The 27,463-nt window shown below is 33.9% G+C and overlaps 1 protein-coding gene across 1 annotated transcript; it reads right to left on the bottom strand.

Annotated features, from left to right (window-relative positions):
* Window positions 1-786: 786 nt before the first annotated feature.
* Window positions 787-27,463, bottom strand: LOC111061499 (myogenic factor 6). The gene is made up of 7 exons (XM_039426224.1): window positions 26,289-27,463; window positions 22,374-22,471; window positions 20,218-20,302; window positions 19,366-19,476; window positions 18,577-18,756; window positions 16,028-16,103; window positions 787-2,299 (listed from the first exon to the last, which is right to left on the bottom strand). The coding sequence occupies exons 1-7, from the start codon at window positions 26,610-26,612 to the stop codon at window positions 2,124-2,126; spliced, it is 1,050 nt and encodes a 349-aa protein (XP_039282158.1). The 5' UTR covers window positions 26,613-27,463; the 3' UTR covers window positions 787-2,123.

The raw sequence follows: 27,463 nt of genomic DNA on the forward strand, positions 1-27,463 counted from the left end.
TGGTGAGTTTGAATGGAAAACTGTTCAAATGAAAACTGAATGGCGAAAATTGGCAGTGTGTTGGTGCATATTGCTCTGATGCATGGAGATATAGACACTATCTAACAGCTCAATTCAACCACTAACAGTAATATTCGCACTTTGAACACTATTGGACTGTCTCTTGATGATCTAAACATTATAAAAGTATATTTGTATGAGACATTGTAAATAATAGAAATTCTCAACTCACCCTGATGGTCATTGACCAAGGGTTAAATGCTTACATGAATTTATAATTTGTAATGTATTTTTCTTGATTGATAAATAAAAGCTATTCTATTCTATTCGTGATGAGTTGTCATATTACTGCAAAAAACCATTCCACTACGGTGGTCGCCCTCTCCACCGGTAATAGGTTGTGGACGGAAAACTTGTTTATTATGAGTGAAACTAAGACGCAAAGGGAAGCCGAAATATATGGGCTATCAGCCAAACCCGGAAGAAGAGGGTTTGTGACTAAAGATTCCCATAATCCATCGAACGTGACTCCAGTCGAGTAGTGCGTGTCCCTTCGACAAAATAGCTTCCTCTCATTCTCAAAGGAACTGCACGAAATTATAGAACCAAAATATCCACAACTCACATCAAATTTGTCGCTATCTGTCAACACTCTTTCACGTCCCTTTTGCATTCAAATCTTGTATTTTTTGCTGCAGATGATGCTACATATGATGTACCACACTTATGCATATGAAAGGAGGGGTGGAGGATGATGATTCATTAGAGAGAGAAAGAGTGTGAGAGAGACTAAGAGAGATGAATCAGTGGATCTACTATATTGTTTACAAGCTATCACAAGCAATCATTTAAAAAGAAAAAAATCCACTGCATTGCTGGATTTATGGAATAATTCAAACATAATTCATGAGCAACAAGTATTTATTACAAATAATAATGTACAATTTTTGGATTATGATTATTTCATTTCATGATAAATTCATTTGAATGTTCTAGAAATAAAATTGAACTACCTGGCTGTAAGGATATGAATACCTGATAAGCTCGTAGTTAGAAGATAAACCCAGGTATTGCAGGTCTTATATCAAAATAATGCAGTTTATACGTATGTAGACCTATTTGAAAAAGCCATTTGAAATTTTAATCTGAAATTTCATCAGTTTATCTGATGATTCCATAACAGTCTTAGAGTGTTCATAATATATTAATTTGATTATAACAAAAAAAATTTAAACTAAAATGATTTATTGAGATCGGTGTGTCAACAATGCTTATGATGTACTTATAACAAACTTAAATATTCAAGAATTGTGGGTACGGAAATAATAGTTTTTATTAGAAACTCTATTTGCTTCGATAGAAGAAGGAATACATTTCTCCTAAAATTTAATTGATCTAGGACATTTCCTATTTCGGCTTGCATCGTCAAGTTTATCAGACAGTGAACTTTCAAGGCACTAATCTGAATATTGTTACTATCGTAGCAGAATACGTCGGAAGGTTAGCTGAATAATTTTGTGAAAAACTTGAATTTTATGACATAACTCAAGCAACTAAGAATAAAATGGGCTACTTCTTATTTCGCATTCCAGAAATTATCATTTTCTCTTTTCAATAAAACTCTAATTCTATAATATCAACTTGCATTACTACAGCAAGTAGCCTATTCTTCTTTGTTTTTTGATACAACAGCAACACATTTTTTCTTCTTTGTTTCTATTCTGGAAAATAATATCAAACATAATTTGAGTAGTTAGTTGTCATTAAGATAATATGAATGCTACAATGAAAAAACATTCATGTGAAATCAGTTTTTCAAATCTGACTGCATTTTCATGAGCTAGGTACTCATCTAAACCTACTCCTACACTAAAAATCATACAATTCATGAATAGGCCTGAAGAAATAATTGGAAACATTCTAGTATTTTATCTAACTTTTCTTTGGTGTTTGGTTATATTCAAGAGAGAATCGATCATTTATAGTTGATTGGAATATACTTAATTGAACTCTCACATTATTTGAGGCGCAAGAGCTACATATCAGAGTTTCCAGCAAGAATTTTCGTATATATATACATAAATATATATAAATATTTTCAAGATTTAGATTTTTTTAATTAGCTAGGTATCGTTAGATTTACTGCAGGAAGGGTCTCTGTCGTTGTGTTGCGGTTGCGGTTGCGGGGGTCTGCTGATGCTTTCTACGATGAGACTCAAGCAATCCAGACTGGAGGATGAGTCCAAAGCTTGACCAGGATTCCCAGCCTCGTGGCTCTGCTCAGCAGTGCCCTCGTATACTGAAACAATCAGATAATTGTTCATTTCATGAACAGAATTATGGTGATTGAGTGACGCTAATCAGTAATAGGTACTTCACAAAGAATTTCTGTTTGTAGGGTGGTAGACAAAAACAATACAATATCGTTCTTACGCAAGGAAATACTATGATATCATCCTTCTTCCCATGTCTAGAGATATTGCTTGTTAATGACCTTCCAAGTAGAATATACCCAGAATTGTTCGCAAATGTTCTCCGTTTTGGGTTGGTCGCGAATGTCCCAGTCGCAACTATCCGGTTACCGATGTAGAAGCGACAAAAAATGAGATGAACGAGAACCTTATTCTAATAACAGGATAATTCAAAGAGCTGTCTCATAAAAATTGGGATGTCCTGTGACTGTTGTGTCCATTCTAGATACCTCGAACACTAGAGGTATCTGGGGATTGTGATATTTATTACTGCTATCCTTTCTCTATTATTTTATTTATTTGTTTTTCTGTCATGTAATCCATTTTAGAGTTATCAATTGAACATAAAAAAATACAATATGGAAAAACGTCCGTTGCATACTTGGATTATTCTCCTTAAATTATCGTGTAGCATCCCACTATAGAGTCTATGTGTTGGGATGTATCTTATTTTATGTTATGGAAATGAATTTGATTATCAAATAGCACGCCCTTCTATTCTTGTCAACTACACGATATTTTTTTTCTTTTTTCCATGAAATTCTTCGTAGGTCTTTCTAAACGAAACCACGGAATAAAGAAGAACGTTGTTCATTACTCCCTGACTAAACGCTGATGGCAAAATAAACGACGGCGTTTTGATTGGCGCTTCTGATCTCTATAGACCCTGAAACTGATAGAGTTCACACAATATTTATCTCTATAAATACATTTTCTGATCGCTATCTTATTTGCCTACAATTTTGGTAATATTGAAAAAGTTCCAAGTATCCCTATAGCTTAGTCTATCTGGAAAAATATAATGACGAAGGCCAGAAATAATAATGGATAACTTTTGGTTCTAATACAAGCAAGAACTCTTATTCTGTACTCAGTTGATTGGGAGATTGCTGCCAAGAATCAGAATAATGCAACTTCTGTCTGCTTTGAATTGTGGACTTTTAGAAGTCAAATGTCGTATTTGATAATTGGACTTTCTCAATCTTCTGTCTAGTCACTACAAGGTTTTAAGTGCAATACTTCTGATCGTGCCAAGATATCTATCTAAACTATACATCTGACGTAGTTTCTACTGTACTTGTGAGTTTGATCCATGAGAGAACTAACGGGGTTCTAATTCTAGGCTCATTTTTGCATTTCATGTTTTCATTATTTGACAAAATTATATTTCTGTGGAGAAAATTTGAATAGTCTTCAATAAGCTTCAATATTGCTGAATTTGACAATATCATATCACGATGTTTAAAATTGTAAAACTATTTTGAAAATGTTCAATACTCTTGTAAGTTTGAGAATTATTTTTTGAGTTAGGACTTTTTCTACGCTTCTATTCATGCCTAGTGATAAGATAGGTGACATTATAAATTGAACGCACCGTAATCATGATTCAATCATTAAGTGATGCTATCAGGGAACGATGAAGATTCAAAACATAATAGGTCTTCTTCGTTAGTTCTCTGTGTATTTTTTGGTCTTTATGCTGAGAATATATCTTTTTTGTCCTCAGCTACTTGAATGGGGAGTATACGAGCTTGAAGACAGTTGTTATTGCCACTGGTGTTGCGCATCTCTCTCATCACCCGTGTATAGCATCCCACGCATCCACTCTCTTGCTCACTCCTTCACCGTGATATCATCATACCATCCTCCAGATATCTTCCTCCTTATTCATTATGTTCGACTACATAAACTACGGCTCATTAACTAGCCTAGTAGTGGCGGGATGCGTTCGGAAATAAATCGACGTCGAACGACCAATTTCAACTGAGGATCACTTTGCTTTCCCTCATAATAATCTCGCATTCACCTCCCACGTATCGCTTCTTTTTATATTATTGCACTCCTCCTTCCCTATTCTTCATTCATTATCCGGTCGAGTTATTGTGAACAGCATTAAACTAAATAATGGCCCATTACAACAAAACGCCTTGTTCCAACATGTTCTATTTTTATGACAGGGAAATCGCGGCTATTCGTTGACAAGCCACGTTTCAACTCACAATAGCACTTCTAGAATGAGTTCAATAAAGCTTATCACTTATTGTTTACACAGAAATATCTTCAACACATTCATTTTTGGCACAATTTAACATATAGAATAATAAAATTGACTAAAATTTGGAGTTTGTATGGAAATAAATTATTGAAGTAAATTTAAACTTTTTTGTCAATAGGGTAATTATGAATAATGGAAATGTGTAATTATTATTTGATGTTAGGAAAGGTTGGATAGGAAGCGCCAAAAGAACAACCATGGCTTGAATAACAAAGGAAGCTACTGAAGCCGGGTCCACACTGAACAAATGTTCGACATACATGTTCGGCAAACGTTTGTTGAGGGGCTCAGGGACAAACATTTCAAAAAGTTTGGACAATCATTGTTTGTCAAACAAAAAAATACTGTTTTCCAAACATTTTCAGTGTTCGCTGTAAAACATTAAAAGCTTCAGTGCTTACAAATATTTTGTTCGGTGATGCGTCCACACTGGCCACGGGCAAACATTGTTTGTCAAACATAATTAAATTTGCCTAAACTGTTTCAACAAACATGTCTGTCGAACATTTGTTCAGTGTGGATCCGGCTTGAGTACATGGTATGCAGTTATTAGATAAATAGATAGGAATGATTATTATCGTTCATGCTGTAGGAATAGGCTATGCAGGAATAGCTTATAAGAGCATAACTAATCTTTTTGTTGTGGAAAGCAATAATATCTGGTATTTAATGCACAAATAATAGTCTACATAATAAAACTTGAAACGTATTTACATTCAACAGGTTATGATTATCGGAAACTTCGTACCTTACACTGTTTTATATATACCATCAATCCTCTACCATTTTTGCAGAAAATATCCATCTTGAAAAATATGATTCACATTTGGTGATTCGCTGTATAATTCCTCTTATCTGATAAATCTGATAATATATCAAGCTTATTATTATTATTATTATTATCAGCAATCGGCTAATCGGCATAGAATCAACACTGTGGGCTAATCCTCAGAGTACAGTAGACGTCAATATTTCTATTTATTGCTCGACTTCAAATAAGAGTCATTATATAATTTCTTAAAACTAGGGATGATTCCATTTCTTTTATATTATTTTGTTCCACTTTCCAAAATGCAGCATTACAACCATACCTACTCTTCAAAACACAGCTCAATGTTGAGTCTCGTTCTTGAAAAAGTTTGATGCTGAATGCTAGTTCGATGTCTGTGTAGAGGACTGACTATTTTTTAGTCCACTCAACCAATTCGTCATGAGACAAGATATAACGGTGGCAGTTTGTTTTATTTTTTAAATGTTTATTATGTATGTTTGTGGGGCTTTGCACAATCATATCCGCTGATGGATGGGTCCTCTGGAGCGAGAGAGTTAAGCAGACTGGCCGTTTGGCTTGGGCAGGAACGATGTATTTTATGAAGAGTAAGATCTATGTCTACGACGGTAAATCACGGAACCATTCTGTTACTAGGACTGTGAAAAAGGAGGACAGACTTTTACCGGTTGTAAAAAATTATTTATACTCGTTAATTTCGTTTTCGAGCCAAAGCACATTATCTCCGGTTCCGCCACGAATGCCGCTCCGAAATAAAACGGGTGGCAGCGTCACCGCGCGAATCAAACTTCTAATCTTATTAATTTTTCTGTCAAAAGTTTATGGCGCAATTCTTCTAAGTCACAGCAAAAGTACACCTCAAATAATTAATATAAAGACTGTATCAAAACTGGCTCATCTACATAACAGACGTGAAGTCTAACGTCAGGGTAGAGTTACAAATCCTGATCTTATTCTGGTGCTACCCTTCCTACCCTACCCTACTTTGTCACCACATCCGAGCCACACTATATATTTCTATTTTTGAATAATTCATCAATTTCAGTAGCACTGAGTTTATACTATCGAAGACACCTCTATTCTCTCTCACTATAATCATTGCTAAGTCCTCAGCAATAAATTTTATCTAGAAAGTTTTGATATGATTATTCTCTGAATTGACCTACTTCCCGTTCTTTCATCAATATTCGTTTCAAGATCAGTCTTATTCCAATTAATTTTTCAATGCTCATTGTTTGAAAATTACATACAAATGAAATGAAAATACAATAACACTATGCATAAAGGTTATTAGAAGATAGATGAGAGTAAAAAATAGAGATGGTTTCAAAAATGGAGACAGTTTGAAAATTAGTTTTAAATGAAATTAAGGTTGCTTTTTCTCTACGTGGTAGAACACAGTAGAGACACGATTTTCTATATTTTGGAACATAATACAAGTACTAGTAAATAACATGCATCCATGCTCATGATACAATGCATGCAATGATTAGAACTAGTCAGGTCTTTCCATTAGCGAGTCCATTCTTTTACGATTATCTTTCTCGAACAATTTTAAAGACTGCTTTTCTAACTGGCATGCTCCACTCATTAGTTGATGATTGTTGATTGGATTACTGCTTGGTTGATCAAGTACAGACCGTGAATGAAGGGATTGAGAACAAGCTGAGAAAACCCAAATTCAAAAGTTTTCAAATTGGATTGCCAAGATTTGTTGCTGATTATTACTTCACGATTGATGGACACTTAGGAAGGTGTAATCCGAGTTAATACAGAAGTGGGTAGAAGATAGAGCGACAGGATTAGTGTGACGAAGAGAGTTGGAAACGCAGACAGAGAAGGAAAGCTGGTGAAGTGCGTTTCACTTTGAATTGTCAGTACTGGTCCAATGGAAAGCATTGATGTTATTTATAAGGAATACTGACAATATGAAGTGAATCTCACTATACTATATCAGATGACGTCATGGCCTTTGAGCGTCAAGAACTATCCAGAATGTCAAATAAAGATCCTAGTTTATTGGAAAAGTGCATTAAGTAATCTTCATTTGCTCCTCACGCTCTCATCAGATTTATTAATATGAGAATGAGCCGAGGTTGTAAATGAGTGATATAATGGTGACAGAATCATAAATACGGCACAACATCTTAGATTAATAATATAATGAAGTTGATAGTACAATAACAATTAAACTTATAAAGATTAAAATCTTGCAAAAAGGAACGGTAATGAAATTCTGGAAATCACTCTTGGGTATAGCTGAGGCTTATTTTAAACTCTCCCAATATAATCCACAAAGTAAATGAAAACATTATAAGCATTCGAGAAGAGACTCTATAACTTAGAAATGATGGGAGAGTTTAATATATTCGTTATACCTGAAAAACTTTGAGAATATCGTCAGAGCTGGAGTAAGCATATTGGAAGGATTAAGATTGATAAGATTCCCAGAGCAGTTGAAGTAAGATTTCCCAGAGCCAGAGGAAAAATCAAGTATCGGCAGGCCTAGAAAGAGATGTCAGTGGAGGTGTTTGAGGTTGGATACCTTTGGACCAAACCGTTGAAGAAAGACGATGGCGACGACATTGAAGAAGACTACTAGCTCTGAATACAATTAAATTACTTTGATCCAATTGACTTCCATGATTAATCTTGAAAAATTCAAAAAAATAATAATAATAACAGTCCGAAACTCTCACAAATCTCCGAATGGTTTTTTCTTGAGTTGTTCCCACAATACTGAAGATGCTAATCCACTATCAAGTTGCTAAGATCTATAGAACTTTAACAAGAAAAGTTTTCAGGTACAAAGCACGGTAAACTGACCGAAATCTGTATTCTCTCAAGCAATTAATCATTCACGGCTTATAAACTACGTAAAAACAAAACTGGAGGCCACCAAAGCAATAACCGCTGAACGGGAGACTTGGCGCAGGATGGCTCCACATTTTCCATGCACCATTTGCTTCATAATCTAATTGGTCTGTAATTATAATTCCATATCACTTTGATCTCCCTTTTCTTTTGATCAATTCATCCCCTGGGAAGTATATTATTGGACTGCACCAGTCACCATAACACCATCAACGCTGTCAAAATATCATATTCAATTAATTAATGTCACCAATATTCGTATCAAGGTTTGACTACAATATGGTGAGCGTTTGTTTTTGTAGTACAGTAATTTCATAAATGATACAATTATTTTCGAGGCAAAAATCTGTGTGCTTTTTCGGTATTCGTGGGCTGATTTTTATGACGCTGCGAACTTATTATTGTGATTTCCATGATTTATGTTGTAATCATTATGAAAATCTTTGAAACTCCAAGATAGAAACGGTTCTTGTTATATTTTCGACTCTTGCCTCTATCGGCAACACAGCCGCACAAAGAGGTCCATTAAAATTCAACGCTTTTGTGAACTTAACAAACGAAGCTAGCACTTTGAGGAAGGATCTCATTCTTGACACTCACTGCAATTATTAATCTTCTCACTTCTCCATTGAAGTTGGAGTGATCCTAGTAATGAGATGGTCAATTTTAAAATTTTATATTGTCAAAGTTGCCAGTTATGTCAATCAAGATTAAATTAGTTACACTTGAAATGTGCAATAATGAAATATTGATATTTTTACCCAAACCAAGGGATTATGACATATTTTTTAATTCCTACATTGTTGGAACAAGCTGTAGCTCAATTTAAACTGGAAGAATAGCTCATCAACCTCCCAGCTAAACATCATCAATTTCTAGTTAACTTTTTTCTCAAGATAATATATGATAAATATGCGCCTGATATCTATCAAAATAACTTTTCTGGTAGCAAAATTAATAGAGGACCAGGTAGGCTGAGTCCTGAATACAACTCGTCCTACCAAAACAATAGGTAATGCGAATAATTGCAAAATCAAGTAGTGAATAATTGTTATTTTTATTGTTGAATTAATTGTGATGTAAGTTTCAAAATACATAAGTTGAATGTGATGCCAATTGTAAAGACTTTCAAATTGTGAAGAAACAAATTCAAAAAATAAAATGATTTTTTATTCAAAATTTTGAATATTATTCAATGTCCTGAAATGACAAACTCTTTGATTGCCTTTGTAGGCACAGCTCATAAGTAAGATAAATCTATATAAGTAAATGAACAATAGCAGTATGAATGATAATGAATGAATGAAAATAGACAGATGAATGAATAAGAATGGATGATATTACAAATTTATGATGAATATACAATTACTCAACCTGAGTATCTTGAGGATGTCGAAAGCTGTCAAAGATTGTAGGCATTTGTAAGAAATGCTCCGGCAATGGAAATCATCATCACCATACCGGCCAGAGAGTGGGAGGGTATATGTAACCCCAAAGTGGAATGCTAAATTGCACAGTCGACCAAGTGAGTGGGAGGGTATATGGAACCCCAAAGTGGATGCAATTTCGACTGTCAATAGAGACTGCAGACCTTTATCGGTAGATTCGATCGTAGGTAGAATTGTAGAACAGATTCGGTAGCAGATTGATTCGAGAGATGTAGAGAGATTGATTGAGTTTCCCAAAATCCAAACTGTGGACAGAGGAAAAGAAAATACCCTACGGTAAGAAAATATGTTGACTGTAGCAACAGCGCTCTGAACTACACAGAGTTCAGAGTACAAAGAGTTTGAAAACAAGAATATGAAATAAAGATTTGTAGAAACATCAAGCAATCTTGATGATCTTGGAATTTTGCAGAAATGCAATGGAATCAAAATGCTAAATTGACATTTTTTAAAAAAGATTGAAATAGATGAACAATGTAAAATTGGAAAGAGCTTTAAACTAAATTCTAAAAATTGAGTTCAGAAAAGCGTGTTCAAATGGAAAGTGAGGTTACACCTACCAGAAGTTTGAGATTCAAACACAATCCGTGAAGACATACAAGTTGTTTGATTGAATTAGGCCAATATTTATCGCAAATATGCCAATGAAACATGAAAGTACTGAATATTCAGCTGGAATAAATTCAAATTCGAAAATTGAAAACAAGAGCTGGCCAATTCCCACATTCCAGAATCGAGTTGAAACAAAGAAGCAGCACACCAGCGCCACACAAGCCGAGTGGAGCAAAACCTACCTACAACGATTTCCGCAAGTGAGAAATGCAAGAATAAAGATACAAAACACAAATATTATTCAAAAGCAAGTGAAAAAGGACAAATTTGAAATTAATCAAATAATACTAGACAACAAATTGAAATTATTACAAAGATACAAATATTGAAAACAATGCAGACTAAATCTGCCAAACGTTGGCTATACTGGCAACGCGCTAAGTTCAAAGATCAAGGATGATGCAAATTGAGTTTTAACAATATATTATCTAATAAATCTAGAATACATATTTACATTTGATATTATCTGATCAATTTAATCATATTGGTTTTTCAATCAACAACAGATTTCTATAGTCATGATACGAAGATTCTTATACTCCAACTAAATCCAATAGAGTACGTGGAATTTAATGAATTAAACAGAAAACACCCTGAGGCACAGTTTGCTTCCATCTAGAAAGTTGACTTTCTCGCACATTCTTTCATCTCTCTTCAAATTATTTGAGAATTTATTGGAGTTCAGCTCACTCACTTCAATATTCAATATTAATTTTAAAATATTGAATGGATAAAATAGTTCAATAGGAGTGATCCTAGTTACACTTACAATGTGCAATATCGAAATATTGATATTTTTTACCCAAACCAAGGGATTATGACTATTATTAATTGTTATTATGTTAACAATCACTGTTATTATTAATTAAGAATCACACCCTGTTATTAATAATCAGTTCTATATAAAATTACATAAATTAATGGGGACTTGACTAGAATAAAACTGTGTTCAATCATGGGGAAGTTTCACAATATCAATGCAAATTCATCATAATCTCTTTATTGAAGGTACAGTACTTGATTTTCTGTTTCATCTAACAAAAGCTGCAAATTTTCCTGAGGTTTATTCTCTTGACTTGCTGTATCTTATATCTTTTGAGATTCATTCCCCCAAATCAATTCTATCTTGTTTTGATACTTATTTCGCTGTGCTCCTCGCTTTGTTTAACGTTAATTCTTTTCAAAATTAGGAAATTAATCCGAAAAATAATATCTTGAAGAATTTAGTGCTTGCCAGGGCCATTCAAGATTGGGGAGTTGATTTCGATGTTTTGTTTGTAGTGGTGGCAGCATTGAGAGTGGCGGCTGTGATCGGTGGCCACCCCTTAACACACAATTTATAGACTGCCTTCTATTTTGAGCGACGGAGGAGTAAAGTCTCTTAATAAGCTGCTGTGCAAAATTAATCGATCTCGCGCTATTGTGACAATCATATTAATACTTTTTAATGTTGCTCTGAATCGCTTCCAGGTCGCAATCGTGAGAGGCGTCGAGAACCGGCGACCAGTGGAACAAAATCGTCTGTCGTCCAAACTGACTCGTGTTCTGCGCCTATAAATTATTTATGATTTATGATAGTCGGTTAGAGCAGCTCATTCCTGCTGCATTATTAATCTACCTGTCCGAAAAATGCTAGACGAAGCGAAGCGGTCACTAGTATTTATTCACCTCACTACTGGGAGTCACGGCTTCTTAGATAGCCCTCAATGAATCTCGTCGAATTATTTCCACAACTCTTGTTGAGCATGAACTATCAATGCGTCATAGAATTCAGCAAAAGTGATGGTCATAAGACAAAAATACTTGAGTGATGTGAATCGGCGATGGAAAGTGAATAAAATGGAAAATAACAATAATTATTCTCAGTTGTAATAATTAAGAATTATAAAGAATTGAAAAAAGGGAATTCTCAAAAAAAAAATAACACCAATTCATCGGATCGAAATAGAATAGACCTACTTCATTTTCATGATATGAAAACTGGTTTCTTAATAGAACTATCATGTCAATTAATTGGTTTCAATGAAAGATTGATTCCACGATAGTATCACGAACTCTTTATCAGATCTTTTTTCAACGATTCACATTTCATCACTCATTGGATCATTAGATTCAATCAAGAATGAATTTTTCGTGAGGCAACACATTCGTTTACAAATTTCACCGTTTCTATTTCAGACTAAGTCATCTTCTCGCTGAACTGATACTTCAACCAATAAAAGAAATCCCAATTAGTAGAATTCGGACGAATTTTGGTTCTTACTCTGCTCTTCTTCAGAAGAGATAATTTGTCTGTTTACTGTTACGAGTGACACTTTGGTGTCTTTGAGTGAAAACTTACGAGCCGTTGATCAAATCAGTATTGAATCCAAAGATAAAATAAAAGTCCTTTGATTTCGATGCCAAAAACATACATAATCTCTTAATGGTGGTTTCAACTGCTATAGTCTCTCAAGCTTCTCAATCACCAAGATACGAACGTTCTTAACGATAATTTATTGTAAATTCATTATTCTTTGTTAAAGAAAGAATATAGTTACATGATTGGAGGCAAGGACAGATAATATTCTTATTATTCCGGACGAAAAGCCAACAACTATAGGTGAAGTGTAGTTGATCTATGAGGGAAAATAGGCTCTCATTGATAATGTTTTGTATATGTTATATTTATTCCTTAGTAGTGTCAACCCATAAAAAATTGACGTATCAGAAGGGATCTATTAGAAACATTGTGAATCAACAGTCCAAAGTCTTCATTAAGTTACATCATTCACCTATCATCATTCAGTTAAAAATCTCAGTTAAGTGTTTGTTAATTATTATTTTTTATCAAGTACTGTAACCATGTTTGAATAATTCAATTGGAGCAATAACCATCTCAGAATTAATCAAAATGAGCGGAAAGGTAGTTAGTTCAATTATTGGATAAAGTTGTGTTGGCTTATTTGGAAGACATAAGAGAATGTGCGAAATTCCAAAAGCTTATCAGATATGTATCTAATAACTCATAAGAGTGATTGAGTATAATACAGTATATGAGTACATAAAGTAGAATACATATGTTACTCTCTGAGAATTGAGAAGGACCTCTACCCTGCAATTGATTTGGGTATCGGTATTGGCCTACTAGATAGCATAGTCAAATACCGAGATGTGATATTGATGTATTTTGATGTTATGGTCAGAGTGGGGGTTGACTAGTGACTGGCAAACAGTGATGGATGTCCACTTTGAAAGACGAACAGAAAAATGAATTGCAGTGTTGCACAGGTTGGCCCACTGCCAGTGTACGGAAACCCCCACAACCTCAGCGATACAACCGTGAATAAGGCGGTAAATAATTAGTTCGTTTATAGAGCGAATAAATTAAAAAAAAACATATATAGAAAGGGAAGTTGAAGCTGCCGTAGAAGACAAAAGTTATTCGAGGATTTGTAGAGCCAAGCACTGAGAAGAACATCAAGTGCGCGCGTGCGTGATTCATATAACACCAATAAACGTGAAATTCTTTAAATATCAATAGTTCAGAAGACCCTATAGTTTAATCGATCTGTTTCTCAATTTTTTCAGGTCTTCGAAAATCAATTGGAACAAATAAAAAAATATAATGATTTTACCTAGAATCATAAACAATGATTCTTCAACCTACAAATTCTGAAAAAATTGAGGATCAATGTTAGAAAGGAAATCAGGAAAAGTTAATTGAAAGGATTTTCACTTATAAAGTATGTTAAGGCTTCTACTATTTTAAGTGACACTTCGGTGTCGTTGAGTGGAAATTTACGCATATGTTACAAAAATGATAGTCATGATAATGTTAATGCTAGGCTACTACCAAGGCCTTGGGAAGAAATGCAATATTTCTCTGATAACACAATGATGTCCATATCATTCAAAGAAATAAAATAATTTCAATGACCATTCTCATTCTAAAGCGGGTATCGGATCGTGTTATGCTTTGAGATTTTGAAAGCCCGCTCACAACTACTTACACATATGGTATGTGTGTAGGTTAGCTTTTTTCCAAACGTTTATAAAATGCATGTATCTTCTGATGATTCAGAATGAAGAGCTCTTATTCCTAATAGTTTTATCATCATTTAGCCTACTGTGAAATGGAAATGTTTAAATTGAGTGTAATCGTAATTAATTCTGAGCAAAAATAAAACTCCTATTAACAGCGGTTGGTTGATATGAAATAAAAAACCAAGCAGGAAAACAATGAATGATTCATTAAAGCAAAAGGAAATTTGGATGAATGGTTGGTTGTAGCTCACTGGATGTCACCTGTCGTTTTTCTATTTTTATAACAGAGAGAATATTATTTAGATGTGGTCTTGCTCCCCATTCAAATCATTCCCTCTCATATTCATCCTTTTCCTTGTCACTCTTTTCAGTTTTCAATAGGATCCTTTTGCATTTTGGCTCCTGTCGTCAACTAGTAGCCTCCCTCATCTTAACGCACAATTTGAAACTAGAACAAAGATGGCTTCGTTTTGATATATAACTTCTGTCTAATTTCCATGTCATTCTCTCTCTTCACTTGCATTTCTTCTCATCTTCTCTTCTCTTTGTGGTCAACTCGTGGTGTGAATCTCTCATTTAATTCAATCCATATCCCAAAAAATTAATGCATCTCAATATTTACTGCTCTGTAAAGTCGGATTTTTTGTATATTTAATTTCAGAAAGTACTTCATGCGTCATGTAATTCCAGGGTCTCTATAAAAACGTAATTATCATATTTTACTACAGAATACGGGCAGTGTGTATACTGTCTCTATTCTATCAATCACAAATTAAGAACGGAGGGAATTTGGTTTTCTTGTTGAACAATTCAATCAGTAAATTTGAATTATTATCATAGTTTGAAAAATACTTGAGAAATTGAATTATTGTCGTATCAATTGGTATTGGACTATTATACTTTCAATACTAATGCTTAGTTTATCAAAAACTTTGTTGAATTTCAATTCCTTCGTCGAAATTTAGAAAACTCTCCGTTCCTTATACAAAAACTTACCAAACTTTCTCTCCAATAATAACAAAACGATCTGAACTAATTCTTTTCAGAAGAACAATAAGTTGATAGTTACTTGATTGTTTAATTGTTTTTAACTCTCTCTATTATTATTTGTCTCAGCCACTGTATCCATACGACATGTATATAGCGGGAGATAAAATCAGAGCTTGATACTCTTCCTTTGATGCGCTTCATTTGATCTCAGGATGACAGGAATCACTTAGAATAATGATAATTAGCCTATTTTCTACTCCTTCCCTCCATTATCAACAGAGCTGGTTGTCCTCTCGATCTTATCACCTTGCCTCCAACACACTAATTAGGGCCTCATCCTTTTTTTGTGTCGAATACCGACATGTTAGGGGAGGTTTTCAATGCGATACATTGTTTCTCGTGTATCATAGTAATCAACAACTATACGTTGATTGCCAACCGAAAATGGAAAAATAAGACTACTAATTGGACTAAATAGACGGTCGATTCGATAAACAGAAGACTAGATTTTTTAATCTTCAAAAGCTACCGCTTTGATTTAGCTTAAACACTGTACAGAAAGCCACAATCCTTTTTCAATAAACCTCTTATTACATTACGACCAAAAATTCCTGTTCAGTCCTACTAAACCGTTGTGTCAAATTAATGTTATTTCATATCTACATATTAGTTCCAAATGGTCATCATTTTCCTAGTTATCATTCATGATGATAATAGTAAAGTATTTAATCAACCAGAAAAATAATAAAGTATAACTTACAATTTGTTGAGTTGAAGCGATTCATTGTTTCTGTAAACTGGAGGTGGAGTCGCTCTGTTAGGAACTGAACAGGTCCCTGTAAAAGGATATATTCGTCAATTAGAAATTAATTATTACATCAATTAAAAAACTAAACTATACTATTATTGTAACAATTATAACAAAAAAGAGTGTAATTCATTAGAAAATTACAGTCTATTCTCTCAACAAATATACTTGAGAATTTTACATTAATTCATATTCATGCTTAAGTTTGAATCTGGTTATGAATGTTGTAAATTAATATAGGATGGTGGATGTTAAATTAGAATCGAAGTCAGAAATAGCTGACCTATGTTTCTTTACTGCAACTATCGGATAAGCGTATCATCCTGAAACCCCTATCTACAAGTGTTTCTTTACTGATTTTCAAGGAAGTCAAAGAAAATGATTATGTTTTTAAAATCCTTGGGACAGAAGACAATGTAATAAAAGTTTATTTAATTTTTCTTGGTGGGGTAAATAGCAGAAGTGATTGCGTTGAGCTCTAGTGATTTATATGGGTAGTTATTATACACTTTTAATATAACTTCCAAATATTAGTGTAACATGCATAATTTATTGTGTATAGAGAAAATAATGTATTCCAATTCGGGAGTCCCATCAATATTAGAGTATACTTGGTCGTCGTATTGTGGTTGATGGGTCCTAGAGGCCCACTTTCGAAGATCAAGGGGGATGAGGTCATGGTTGGATTCAATTTAAATTCCGGTCCCCATACATCCTCATATGTACTTATTTCATACGCACATTAGTCATAATAAATATGCGTGTGGCCTCCTGGATTTCTCTGGCGGTTGGTTGTAGCACTTCTCACTAAATAATGTCACCCAGCAAGTTTCCTGGCCTGAAAAGAGGTTGAAATAACTGCTCCGATTATAATAATATAGATGATGATGGTGTGGATAACATTCCGGATAATCCTCCATAGCAGGGGAGAAACATGTGTGGAGCACATGTGAGATCTGTACACACATCATACTTAATTGCTTTTGCTATTCCCCTTTCTGTGTTGTTTCTTCTTGTACAGAAACAACGTACAAGTTATGATTGATGTTTATCTTTGTGGCTGCTTTGCTCATTGAGTGGACCATATTCTTCTTTCAGCTTCCCTCCCTGCTTTGTCTGCAGTCTCTTCTTTCTCTTTCATCTTATTCTTCCAATATTCCAAAACTATAATAATTGCTCAAAAATTAAAATTCGGCATTTTGAATTTTTCCTTCAAATTCTCAGAGAATACATATCCTATCCTTACATGGAATGAGTTTGAAAATAAGTAGTTGATCCTTGGACAATAAGTTTGCAATATTTGGAATACTCGTATATGGTCAAAGTCTTTTATTATATGTAGCAACCATTAAAATATTGTGTATCCAATTTAGATTACGGAAAGTTGTATTTCTTGTAATATATTATACATTCAAAATCTCAAGGTATACACTAACCTCCTCCTCTTATTATAAAAAGTTGTGGGTTTCCAATGCATGTTTTTATATAAATCTTTTTATAGAAAGTGGGATAAAAGTAACTGATTACGAATGAAATACGATAATGCGAAGAAAAGTATTCACTATTTTCAAAGCATTATTTGGAAAAGAGAGATTGTAACAAAACCTCAAAAGAATCACATAGTTTGCAGCAACGGCGGGCTTAGCTGTTATTATTCTTTCGGAAGAATCGTAGTCTTCAATTTAAAAATAATACCAATGCAATAAACTAAGGTGAAATAATGTTGGATCTTGTACATCTTAATAGCTGGAAGGAATATAAACAAAACTGTTAGATGAGATACAAGGAATGATAGAAATCGTTTCTCGAATTTTTTAAACAGTTCCGAGACCGTAAATTTGGGTTCATAGTTGAAAAGAGGATTTTTGGAAATTTAAAGTCCGGCAAACAAATACAGCAGACGCATGATTTAGGTAGCATTGGAAACGTGGAGAGGACTCTTTTATTGGCATCGTAAACTACGGCTCGCTTAGATCATGACAGTCGCTTTTTCCTTTTTTCCGGAAGCTGCAGCCTGCAGCGTGGGCTGGGCACTAACTAGTCGAGTGGTTTGTCTCACGTCATCCAACTTATATTCACAGCATTCGAAATCAATCCTGCCATATATCATTACGGACGGAAGTTTTCGCGTCGATTCGACTCCTATATGGAAGTATTTCAGCTATTTAGGAGGGATCATTCAACTCGAAAGAACAATCAATTGTATCACAATGGTGAGATCTAGGTCTATTCAAGCTGAAATATTTATTGGTACGTATTCATAAGTCACACAAACAAGTTGTAATGCTGTTACCCCTTTTCTTAGCTCTGGAAAATGAAAATGAGCAATAGATAGAAACTGTAAGTAGGCTACTTCCTCTTATAGATTAGCCTCCATTTGTATGTTGAAGAATATATCTCATTTACATTATTCGAATGCGAATCAGTTATCGATGAAACAGATTCTTATGTAGCCAAAGTAATCCAATTAATAAGAAGATTTTTGCTTGCAGCGTACTTACCAAATAATTTGTCTCATCGGAGGTTCCTGCGCTGGAACTGGGACTGCTGGAGTCGGTGTGCAACAGGTGTTCCAGAGCCTCAATGTAGTCTATTGCGTTCCTCAGGATTTCAACTTTAGCCAGGCGTTGGCTCGGATTCGAACTTGTGCGTCGCTTCAGCATCTCGAATGCTTCGTTCACCTGTAGAAAAACAATTCCTTGAAATAAGAATCAAATGAAATACGAATTATACTCCTATTCTTCTAGTTAGCAAATGACCAACTTCTTTTTTAGTTTCCAGTATGTACGATTGTTCCATATTTTCGAATTTTCTAGGGTCATATAATTGAAAGTAATACAAATAGATTTAATTCACCAATCAGGTACCATGAGTGCTTATCAATGTACATGATTGCTCACATGAAGCAGTGTTCAGCTCTTGATTGTCTAACTACTAGACTGTCATCGATCTCAATCTTGAAAGTAGAAGTATAATTTTCAAAAGCAATAGTTAATGTGATTGTGAGCCAGTTTTATTCAACAGCATTCGTGAAAAGATTTTTGTGGCATCAAAATGCCCTCTTGATAGTTCTCCTCCTTGTAGTCTTCAATACTTGGTTGAATATCACACAATCTCTAGGCAAGGCTTTTAGGCTTTTCATTTCTACCTTGATCATCACTTTGGTTCATCCACTTTGGCTTATACGTTTCTTGAATTTATAGAGTGAAATAAGAATATATGAACTCAGTACGATATACTATATACCCTGAGAAATACTATAGTATAAAAATACTGAACCCTGAACGCACCTTTCTCAGCCTTCGCCTCTCTCGTAACGTAGCAGCTTTTCTCCTATCGACCGTTACCGTTTTCCTCTTACATGCTTTGCAAGCCCACAGCAAACACCGGCGTCCAACCTCCTGCAAAAATTACTCAAATTCTACTGATTTGTACAATAATGAGAACAATAAAAATAGTTGAGAATATTGCTATGTTGAAGTACACAAGTAAACTGGGCTCGTAGAGCCTATTGAAAATTTCATCAAATCAAACTGCGAAAATAGTCTGTGCTGATCCATGCCTTCAAGAACTGAAAGGCATATGTCCTTGAGAATAACAAATTACTCTAATATTTGAGGTATGTACCAACAGAAGGAGTAAATCGTTTTCTCTCTAAAAATATCATAAGTCTCTCGTGATCTATAAACCAGAGTTTTATAGGAAACAATGAAGTAAGAATAATGTTTTTGAAACAAATCGAGTTTTAACTTAATCCATTTGTATAGAATGTACGATAGAGAATAATAGATGAACAAAAAGCAAGAACTGATTTGTACAATAATAAGAACAATAAAAATAGTTGAGAATATTGGCATGCTGAAGCACTAAAGTAAACTAGGCTCGTAGAGCTTAAGCAAGTGAACTCGGTTTAAAGAATATTCAAAAATAATAAGGTGGAATACCTTCACAGGAATAGAACTACAATGATGAAATCAAGAATTTTTTATTATAATTTTCACAGTTTTGAAGCCACTGACGTAGTGATACTGTACAGTCGACCGAAAATGCTGCAAAGTGCCGTACCGAGTGAAGTTCGGGTCAGTTAAATCGGAATATCGAATGAACGAGGCTTTACTGAATAAATTAATTCTTCTACTTACTTGTGCCTGATCATGCGAATGTGACGGCTCAAGAACGTGGTGTTCATCTGAAGATGCTGTTGAGTTTTCATCTTCTTCTGTTAATCTGAGAAAAGATTGCATATTTTGAATCATGTTTACTGAGTATTTTCATAGGAGATCAACTCTCCAATTACTGTATTTTATCAAAGCCATATTATTCAGTAGGTATAAAACATGAAAAAATAACCACAACCAAATTGTAAGAACTGACTCTCCACTCACAGATTCAAGTCTTTGAGTTGAATTTTATAAATTTGTACTATGTTTTTGTGGATAAAAAGCTATTTGATTTGATTTAAATATATATTTATACAAAATAGGCTATCTTAGGCGAGCTCCTTCGTTCATTATGGGTTACAAGAAACTAGTATTTCAAGAACAAAAATATATCATAGCGATCGGTTAGGAAGAGAAGTTTCTCAAATCATTTCTTGCTATACTTTCTAATATAAAATAAGTATTTTGATTAGGTTTTCCAAGCCTCATCCCCCACTGAATATTTGACAGTATTTTACTATGGAGGCGAGCCATCTTCCAGTAGCCTACATATTGAAGCAAAGTTCGTTTATCAAGATACATCAATGTATCAGTACGGTAACCAACATTTTCGCAGCCCAATTCAGATTCAGCATTCAATTCGTAATTCAGGCAGACGAAACATTAAAAAGCTAACTATGCCTTGAATAAATAACTTAAGATGAAGTGATCGAAAGAATATTCATATAATTTGATATTCAATTGAATTGAAACATTATTCCTTAGAATTGGCAAATAACATTGGTCTGAGAGTTTTGTTCTCCAGCAACGACTCTACAACTTATTCCACATTCACAAAACATTTATCGAAATAAGTTTTGAAAACTGAGGGTACAACGTTATCAGCTAGTCTCTTCATAGTTTTTATAGTAATTATGGTAATAATTATGTATTTCGCTCCTATGATTATCATCCAAAGTTCATGATAATTGTATGTCTGATTCATCCACATCAACCATTTCCAACAATCTTATTATCTAAGAAATAAAAATACATGTGTACAAGTGTAAAATGAAGTGATCTTCTATAAAAAAAATCTGGTGTGGCGCACTCACACAACTTTCCTTGCCATTATGAAAATTGATCAACTGAAGTTAGTGTTCCCGCGCATATCAAATCTACTATTCTAAGATCTGAGACAGCTGGTCAGACGAAGTCTGCTATCTCTTCATAGTGAATGATTTAATAGAAACAACAGTTGCCAACAGTTTGCAATTGAATAATCTTATTTTCTCGCATTTTGAGCTTATTTTAAATTTTAGGTGAAAATGTTACTGAACATAAATTGTATAGATTTTCATGCTGAATCTTTTCCACTTGAATTTTTTTGTTTAAATTGTATCTGAAGCCTGATAATTGAGAATCTAAAATCAAACTTTGCATAGATGGGGCGGAGCTCCTGAAATTTTTACAGATATGGGACTTGTGGCAGTTGATAGAGCTTATCGATGACTATTCTAGGTATAACTTTAATCAAAATCGTTGGAGCCGTTTTCGAGAAAATCGCAAAAAACCCTGTTTTTTCACCATTTTCGCCGTTTTAGCCGCCATCTTGAATCGCATTCGATCGAAATTGTTCGTGTCGGATCCTTACAGTGTAAGGACCTTAAGTTCCAAATTTCAAGTCATTCCGTTGATTGGGAGATGAGATATCGTGTACACAGACGCACATACACTCATACACACACACACACACACACACACACACACACACACACACATATATATATACAGACCAATACCCAAAAACCACTTTTTTGGACTCAGGGGACCTTGAAACGTATAGAAATTTAGAAATTGGGGTACCTTAATTTTTTTCGGAAAGCAATACTTTCCTTACCTATGGTATAGGGCAAGGAAAGTAATAATATTAATAATTACCAACATATGATTACCGGTAGGTAGGTACTTATAATTGATTATTAGACTATCATTTGTATTAATACCGCACTGAAAATGCTGTCAATATTATATTAATCTCCAAAGATATTTTTTGACAATGGTTGAATCTTTTGACCATTTTGAATTTTTGGCAATGGTTGATGATTTTATTTCAATGAATGGGACAATAGTTTGTATGAATGTGTTGGCCTACTCACGTAGATCGATTGTTGGACCAATCGACAGCCACCCCACTCCCACTGCTGCTATTGCTGCTCACACTGCCAGCCTCTGGGCTCACACTGCAACCACGCACCTGAAAATATTATCATTTGTGAGATTTTCGCTAAATTCCTAGTCGTAACACTACTGACAAAAAATGAATTTCTCCTTTGCAATTTTTCCATCTCCTTACAGAAAATGTTATTCCTAGTTTCCATTTACTGATCACCCTTATGATAATAATAATTCCTCAGTAATCAATCACAATTTATCACCTCTACAGGTTTTCCAATTTCTATTCAAAAACTTAGATTGTTCACAATAAATATTTTGTAAATATCCACTTGTAAATATATTCTAAGAGACTTATAAATTCATCTATATTGTGAAAGTGTATCTCAAGAAAATCACATTGATAATTATTGTTTGTTTTTTTAAATAATAATAATGAATTCGATTGATTAATTCGTTCAAATTCTAAATTCAACTACCACTCATAATATGTATTGAGTTTTCAATTCACTCAAGAATACACAATCATAACGGAATGGAATGATGGCAGTTTTGATAGCTCTATTATACCTACCAACCCTAGAAACCACATCCAAAAATTCGATAGCAACACGTACTAGACCAAAAACAACGAAAACATGAAACAACTAAAACATGTTTTGATATCAACGAAAAGATGAACATGGACTTTTAACTACGTTCGGTACTGTTCACCTATAGAAGTTGAGCTTCTCTTGCTAAAAACGCCGGTATAGTATTATTCTAGAAAATATTGTAACGTGAATCCACGAAATATTCGTATTCATTTATAAATCTAATTCAATTCAATATTATTGTTAATGTTAAAATGTGATTATTGATACTCGCTAGGCCATGCTAAGTGGGCTACAATCACAACTCATGGAAATTATATTTTGATTGTGACGGTCACTTTCACTGTCACTGATATATAAGAATCCAGCTTAATTCGTTGGATGTTGAACTAATGTTGAGGCATTTTTACTCTGAAAAAACTTATGGAAATGTCCTTTCTTGTGTTTTAAGATTGTCATTTTTTATTTTTGTAAAAATCTTTAGTTTGTCATGAGATTATTTCAATCCTGAGTATTTCGAATATCAACTTGATTTTGGATATACAAACAAACATCCAAATTAAATGCTATAACATTATTAATGCTTTCATGGGGGTTGACATAATTTAATTTGAATTTTCGGTTAATAATTATGATATATTCTGCATAAATTTCCCAGCTTAGCTTAGCTCAGACATTGTTCAACAATTTTGATAAAATTTTATAGTATTGAATCATTTTTTACTCTTAGGAGCCTGCAATCTGCAATAAGCTCAGCAGTTGAGAGAATGAAGAAGACTATTTATTCCTATTTTCAGCTGAACTAGGAACGATGTGAGATAGAGCCTCTTTTGTTGCAACGATCTCATTAAATTTCCTAGCCTTGTTCACAAAAGACGATTATTTTCAATCTTACCCATGCTTAACTACGATTTGGCAGTATATCAGGAGCTATTCTACTCGTAAATTTAACCAACTGTCAAGCTGTCTTTAACTCCTCATTCGATTTTTGCTGTTATCATTCACCAATCCCAACAGATACACACATTTAACCAGAGAGCCTTAGCTCAATATATGTTTGTTCAAAATACGTTATGAATACATATCAAAGGTTGAGAGCATTACTTGAACTCATTAATTTAATCAGTTTGAGCATTTGCTCAAAAGTAAAAAAATAAAATAAGTCATTCTTGTGTAATGAATACATGAAAATTGAACACTGTATTCAGAGCTGAATTCTTTAAGGATGAAATAATTAGAAACAATAATATTAGTTATGTTGTAATCTCTACTTGTAATGTTTCAATTCCAAGAAACTTTTACGAAATTCAGGGTTTAGACGCTCAAGGCATCATCTACACCCTACTATAATAAAGGGAAGAACTGGCTTATACACGTACGGGATAGGAAAATTAAGTTTGACTCATTATCACGACTGAACTATTGGCTGATTAACTTGAAATTTTTTATAAAGATTCTTAATTTACCGAGGATGGTTAAAGGCCTCTTTTCAATTTTTAAAGATTTCATTACATCAATAGACCCTTGCGGAGCACGGGTCACCTGCCAGTCCTCAATAATTGAAGGTTGAGCTTGACCTTCAATTATCAAGGATAATGTGTTGAGCATCAAAACCCTGAGTTTTGTGTCAGTAAAACATCAACAGTATGAAAGACAGCACATTTTATTCTTATTCCATCATACAGTACATTGAAATTCTATGGAACTGGATTTTATCTATCAATTTTTATAAACTAGTTCATAGTAAGTTCAATATCAATAATAGAATGGTGAAATCTATTTGGTTGATTCAGAACAAGCTTTTACATAACTCTCTTACTGTAAGAACTCCAATAACTTTCTACAAGAGCATGCGACTGAAAACAATAATTGATAGTTTTATATCAATGAAGTATTAGTAAAGTGAAGGATTCCAGTATGATTGGTCATTTGTGTGACCAATAAAGTAGATGTTTCTATATTATTTGGGAGACATTTAATATTATCTGTGAATACTTGATAAGAGCATTCATTTTTGTATTGTATTTAAGATTAAATTTTGCGTACCAGTGATCAATCAATAATATAAGAAATATTACTGGTACAGATCTCAATAAAATTCACTGACAGATCTTAATAATGTTGTATGAATGACAGAATCTCAACTAATCTCTGTTGCTGTGAAGTGCAGTAGCCCGCCCCGATTCCAGTCTAGACATTTCACATTTCACACTATCAATTACAAGGATTTAAGATACCGATTGTCGATTTCCGGAGAGCGTTTGCCTGAGTGTCCTACTAATAGAACTCAAGTTTGCTTCTATTCTAGGACCAATCCAATAATTAACAGAGGATCAGTATATGGATGTGACAACAGTTCAAAATAAAGAGGAGGCAATGTTTTCATGAGAAAACTCAGTTGAATCGTATCCAAGAGATCCTCGAATGATAATTCACTGCACTAGAATCTCTTTTCGTCGTGGTTTTGTTTGTGAGGCGTTGATAGTATTTCAAGTCTAATGTGCTTCACACAATAGCCAAGACAATAGCAGAGCTCAATACGTTTTGCAGTGTCTCAGGACTTGAGAAAAACTTTACACTGTTCAAAATAGTTCCGTACATTGTTTCAGGAGAATCATAAACTTAGTGGAGCTCAGCCACTTAAGCTTATCCAATTATTGTTACTTGTACTATGAAAACACTATAGTACAAATCGAGTTCAAAGTACCCAATTAGAAAAACGCAAATCAACTGTTAATTGCTTCAAGTTGCGTGAGTTAATTGAAATCTCACGTTATTGATCACGTTAGGAAAAAGATTCTTTCAATAATATTCAACATGATTGGTAATAGATTTGGAGCATGCAGATGAGATGTGAACTTATTTAAAGAACCATAACTATGAAAAATAAATTATAGGAGATGATTTTTCTTTGTAAGCTGCAGACAATTCGCATAGTAAAATAATTATTGCTCATAATTTGATGAGTATTTGAAATGATGATTGAGAGAATTTTGAAAAGGTACAACTTATATTGTTTTCTATGTACTTGGGAAAACTCAGTTTGGATCCTTCTCCTTATCACGGTGCTTGGAGACCTGAACTGATATATCAATCATGATAAACAATAATCAAGAAACATAATGATAAAATCAATTCTGAATTGTTTGTGTTGGCTGGAAATTTCAAAAGCTCAATAGTATTATCTTAATAATCTATTAATAATACTATTGTTCTATTAGGAATATTCTAACAATACTATCTATGAATTTTGTAAGAGTGTTTGATGCTCAAGGGAAATGGATATAGTTATCTGTGAAAACTTACAGGTGTGAATGAGTCGGGTGAATGCCAAGGAAATTTGTTCCTGGTGGATGCATCCCTCTGATAGTTTGCGCTCTCTTCCTGAAAAAATCCACAACTCCTGTTGTCTGGATATTGTCTGGTAGTAGCCAAGTCCTGATGACTCGATCCTCTGATCTCGCCACAACTCTGCTGGCACCTAGAATCACTTCTACTGTATCTCTCCGTGGCTGAGAACTCAACTTCAGCTGGAATGTCAGTCTGTTGCTCTTTGGCAATATGCATGTTATCTGATGATAACTGAGGATAGGATTGCTTGAATCGATGATCATACACGTTGCTCAACATTTTGCTGTTATTTTGAACTATTGGTTCTTGAACTATTCTCAGATCTTCTAATCACTTGTTATATTTATCTTCCTTTGTGATGAATGTGTTACCTTACTAATCCACCAACATTTCTGAACAAAAATTAATCTTTTATTTTCCTCTCATTTTTCAATAAAAAAAAAACAATTTTCCCTAATCATATAACACCGAATTTCACTCACTGACTTGAAACATTCAATTTTCCTCAATATACAAGATAAAAGGCTATTTACTTAGATTTAGTGTCTTGTATTAGTAGAAAATTCATGAATAGAAATTAACATTCCTAATATAGGCATTTACACTTATTACACGTAATGGTTTTTCTGAAACGGTTTGAGACATTCTTGGGTTTCTGTCTTTTATCACCCGAAAATCACGATTAATGTTCACCAATTTCCAATAAAACAAACTTCATTTTTTAGATTTGTTTCATTTTCAAGCTATTCAGATATTTCACGCTTTCTCAAGTGTTTCATTAATTTGTTCTCTTCAAAGAACCGTTCGCTGATTTGATAGTGATTCAAACACTCACGATTTCCCCAACTTCTGTACTAGTTCTCACACCTTAATGTGTTTCACTTTTGTACTCTCTTATCGTGTTTTTATCAAGCACTGGAAATTAATATTTAAATTTTGTTGAGTCTTCAATGTGGATAGTAGAGAATGAAGGATGAAAAAATAGAGGTCCAATATTGTAGAATCTTTAAACGATACAGGAGAATCAACAAATTCACACGCTTATCAGGAAATCGTAGAGCATGAGATTAACACGGGCACCAATTTGAACGTGTCTTCAGCTAGCTAAACCACGCGGCAACTGATTTTCA

The sequence above is a fragment of the Nilaparvata lugens genome, chromosome 1 (assembly GCF_014356525.2).
Source record: "Nilaparvata lugens isolate BPH chromosome 1, ASM1435652v1, whole genome shotgun sequence".
Lineage (NCBI taxonomy): Eukaryota > Metazoa > Arthropoda > Insecta > Hemiptera > Delphacidae > Nilaparvata > Nilaparvata lugens.

Coding starts and splice junctions, on each gene's coding strand:
- LOC111061499 (XM_039426224.1), bottom strand. CDS start 26,612: ATGTTGAGCAACGTGTATGATCATCGATTCAAGCAATCCTATCCTCAG. Junction 22,472..26,288: donor CACCCGACTCATTCACACCT/GTAAGTTTTCAC, acceptor TAATATTTTCAG/GTGCGTGGTTGCAGTGTGAG. Junction 2,300..16,027: donor TCGCTTCAACTCAACAAATT/GTAAGTTATACT, acceptor TGATTGTTTCAG/TATACGAGGGCACTGCTGAG.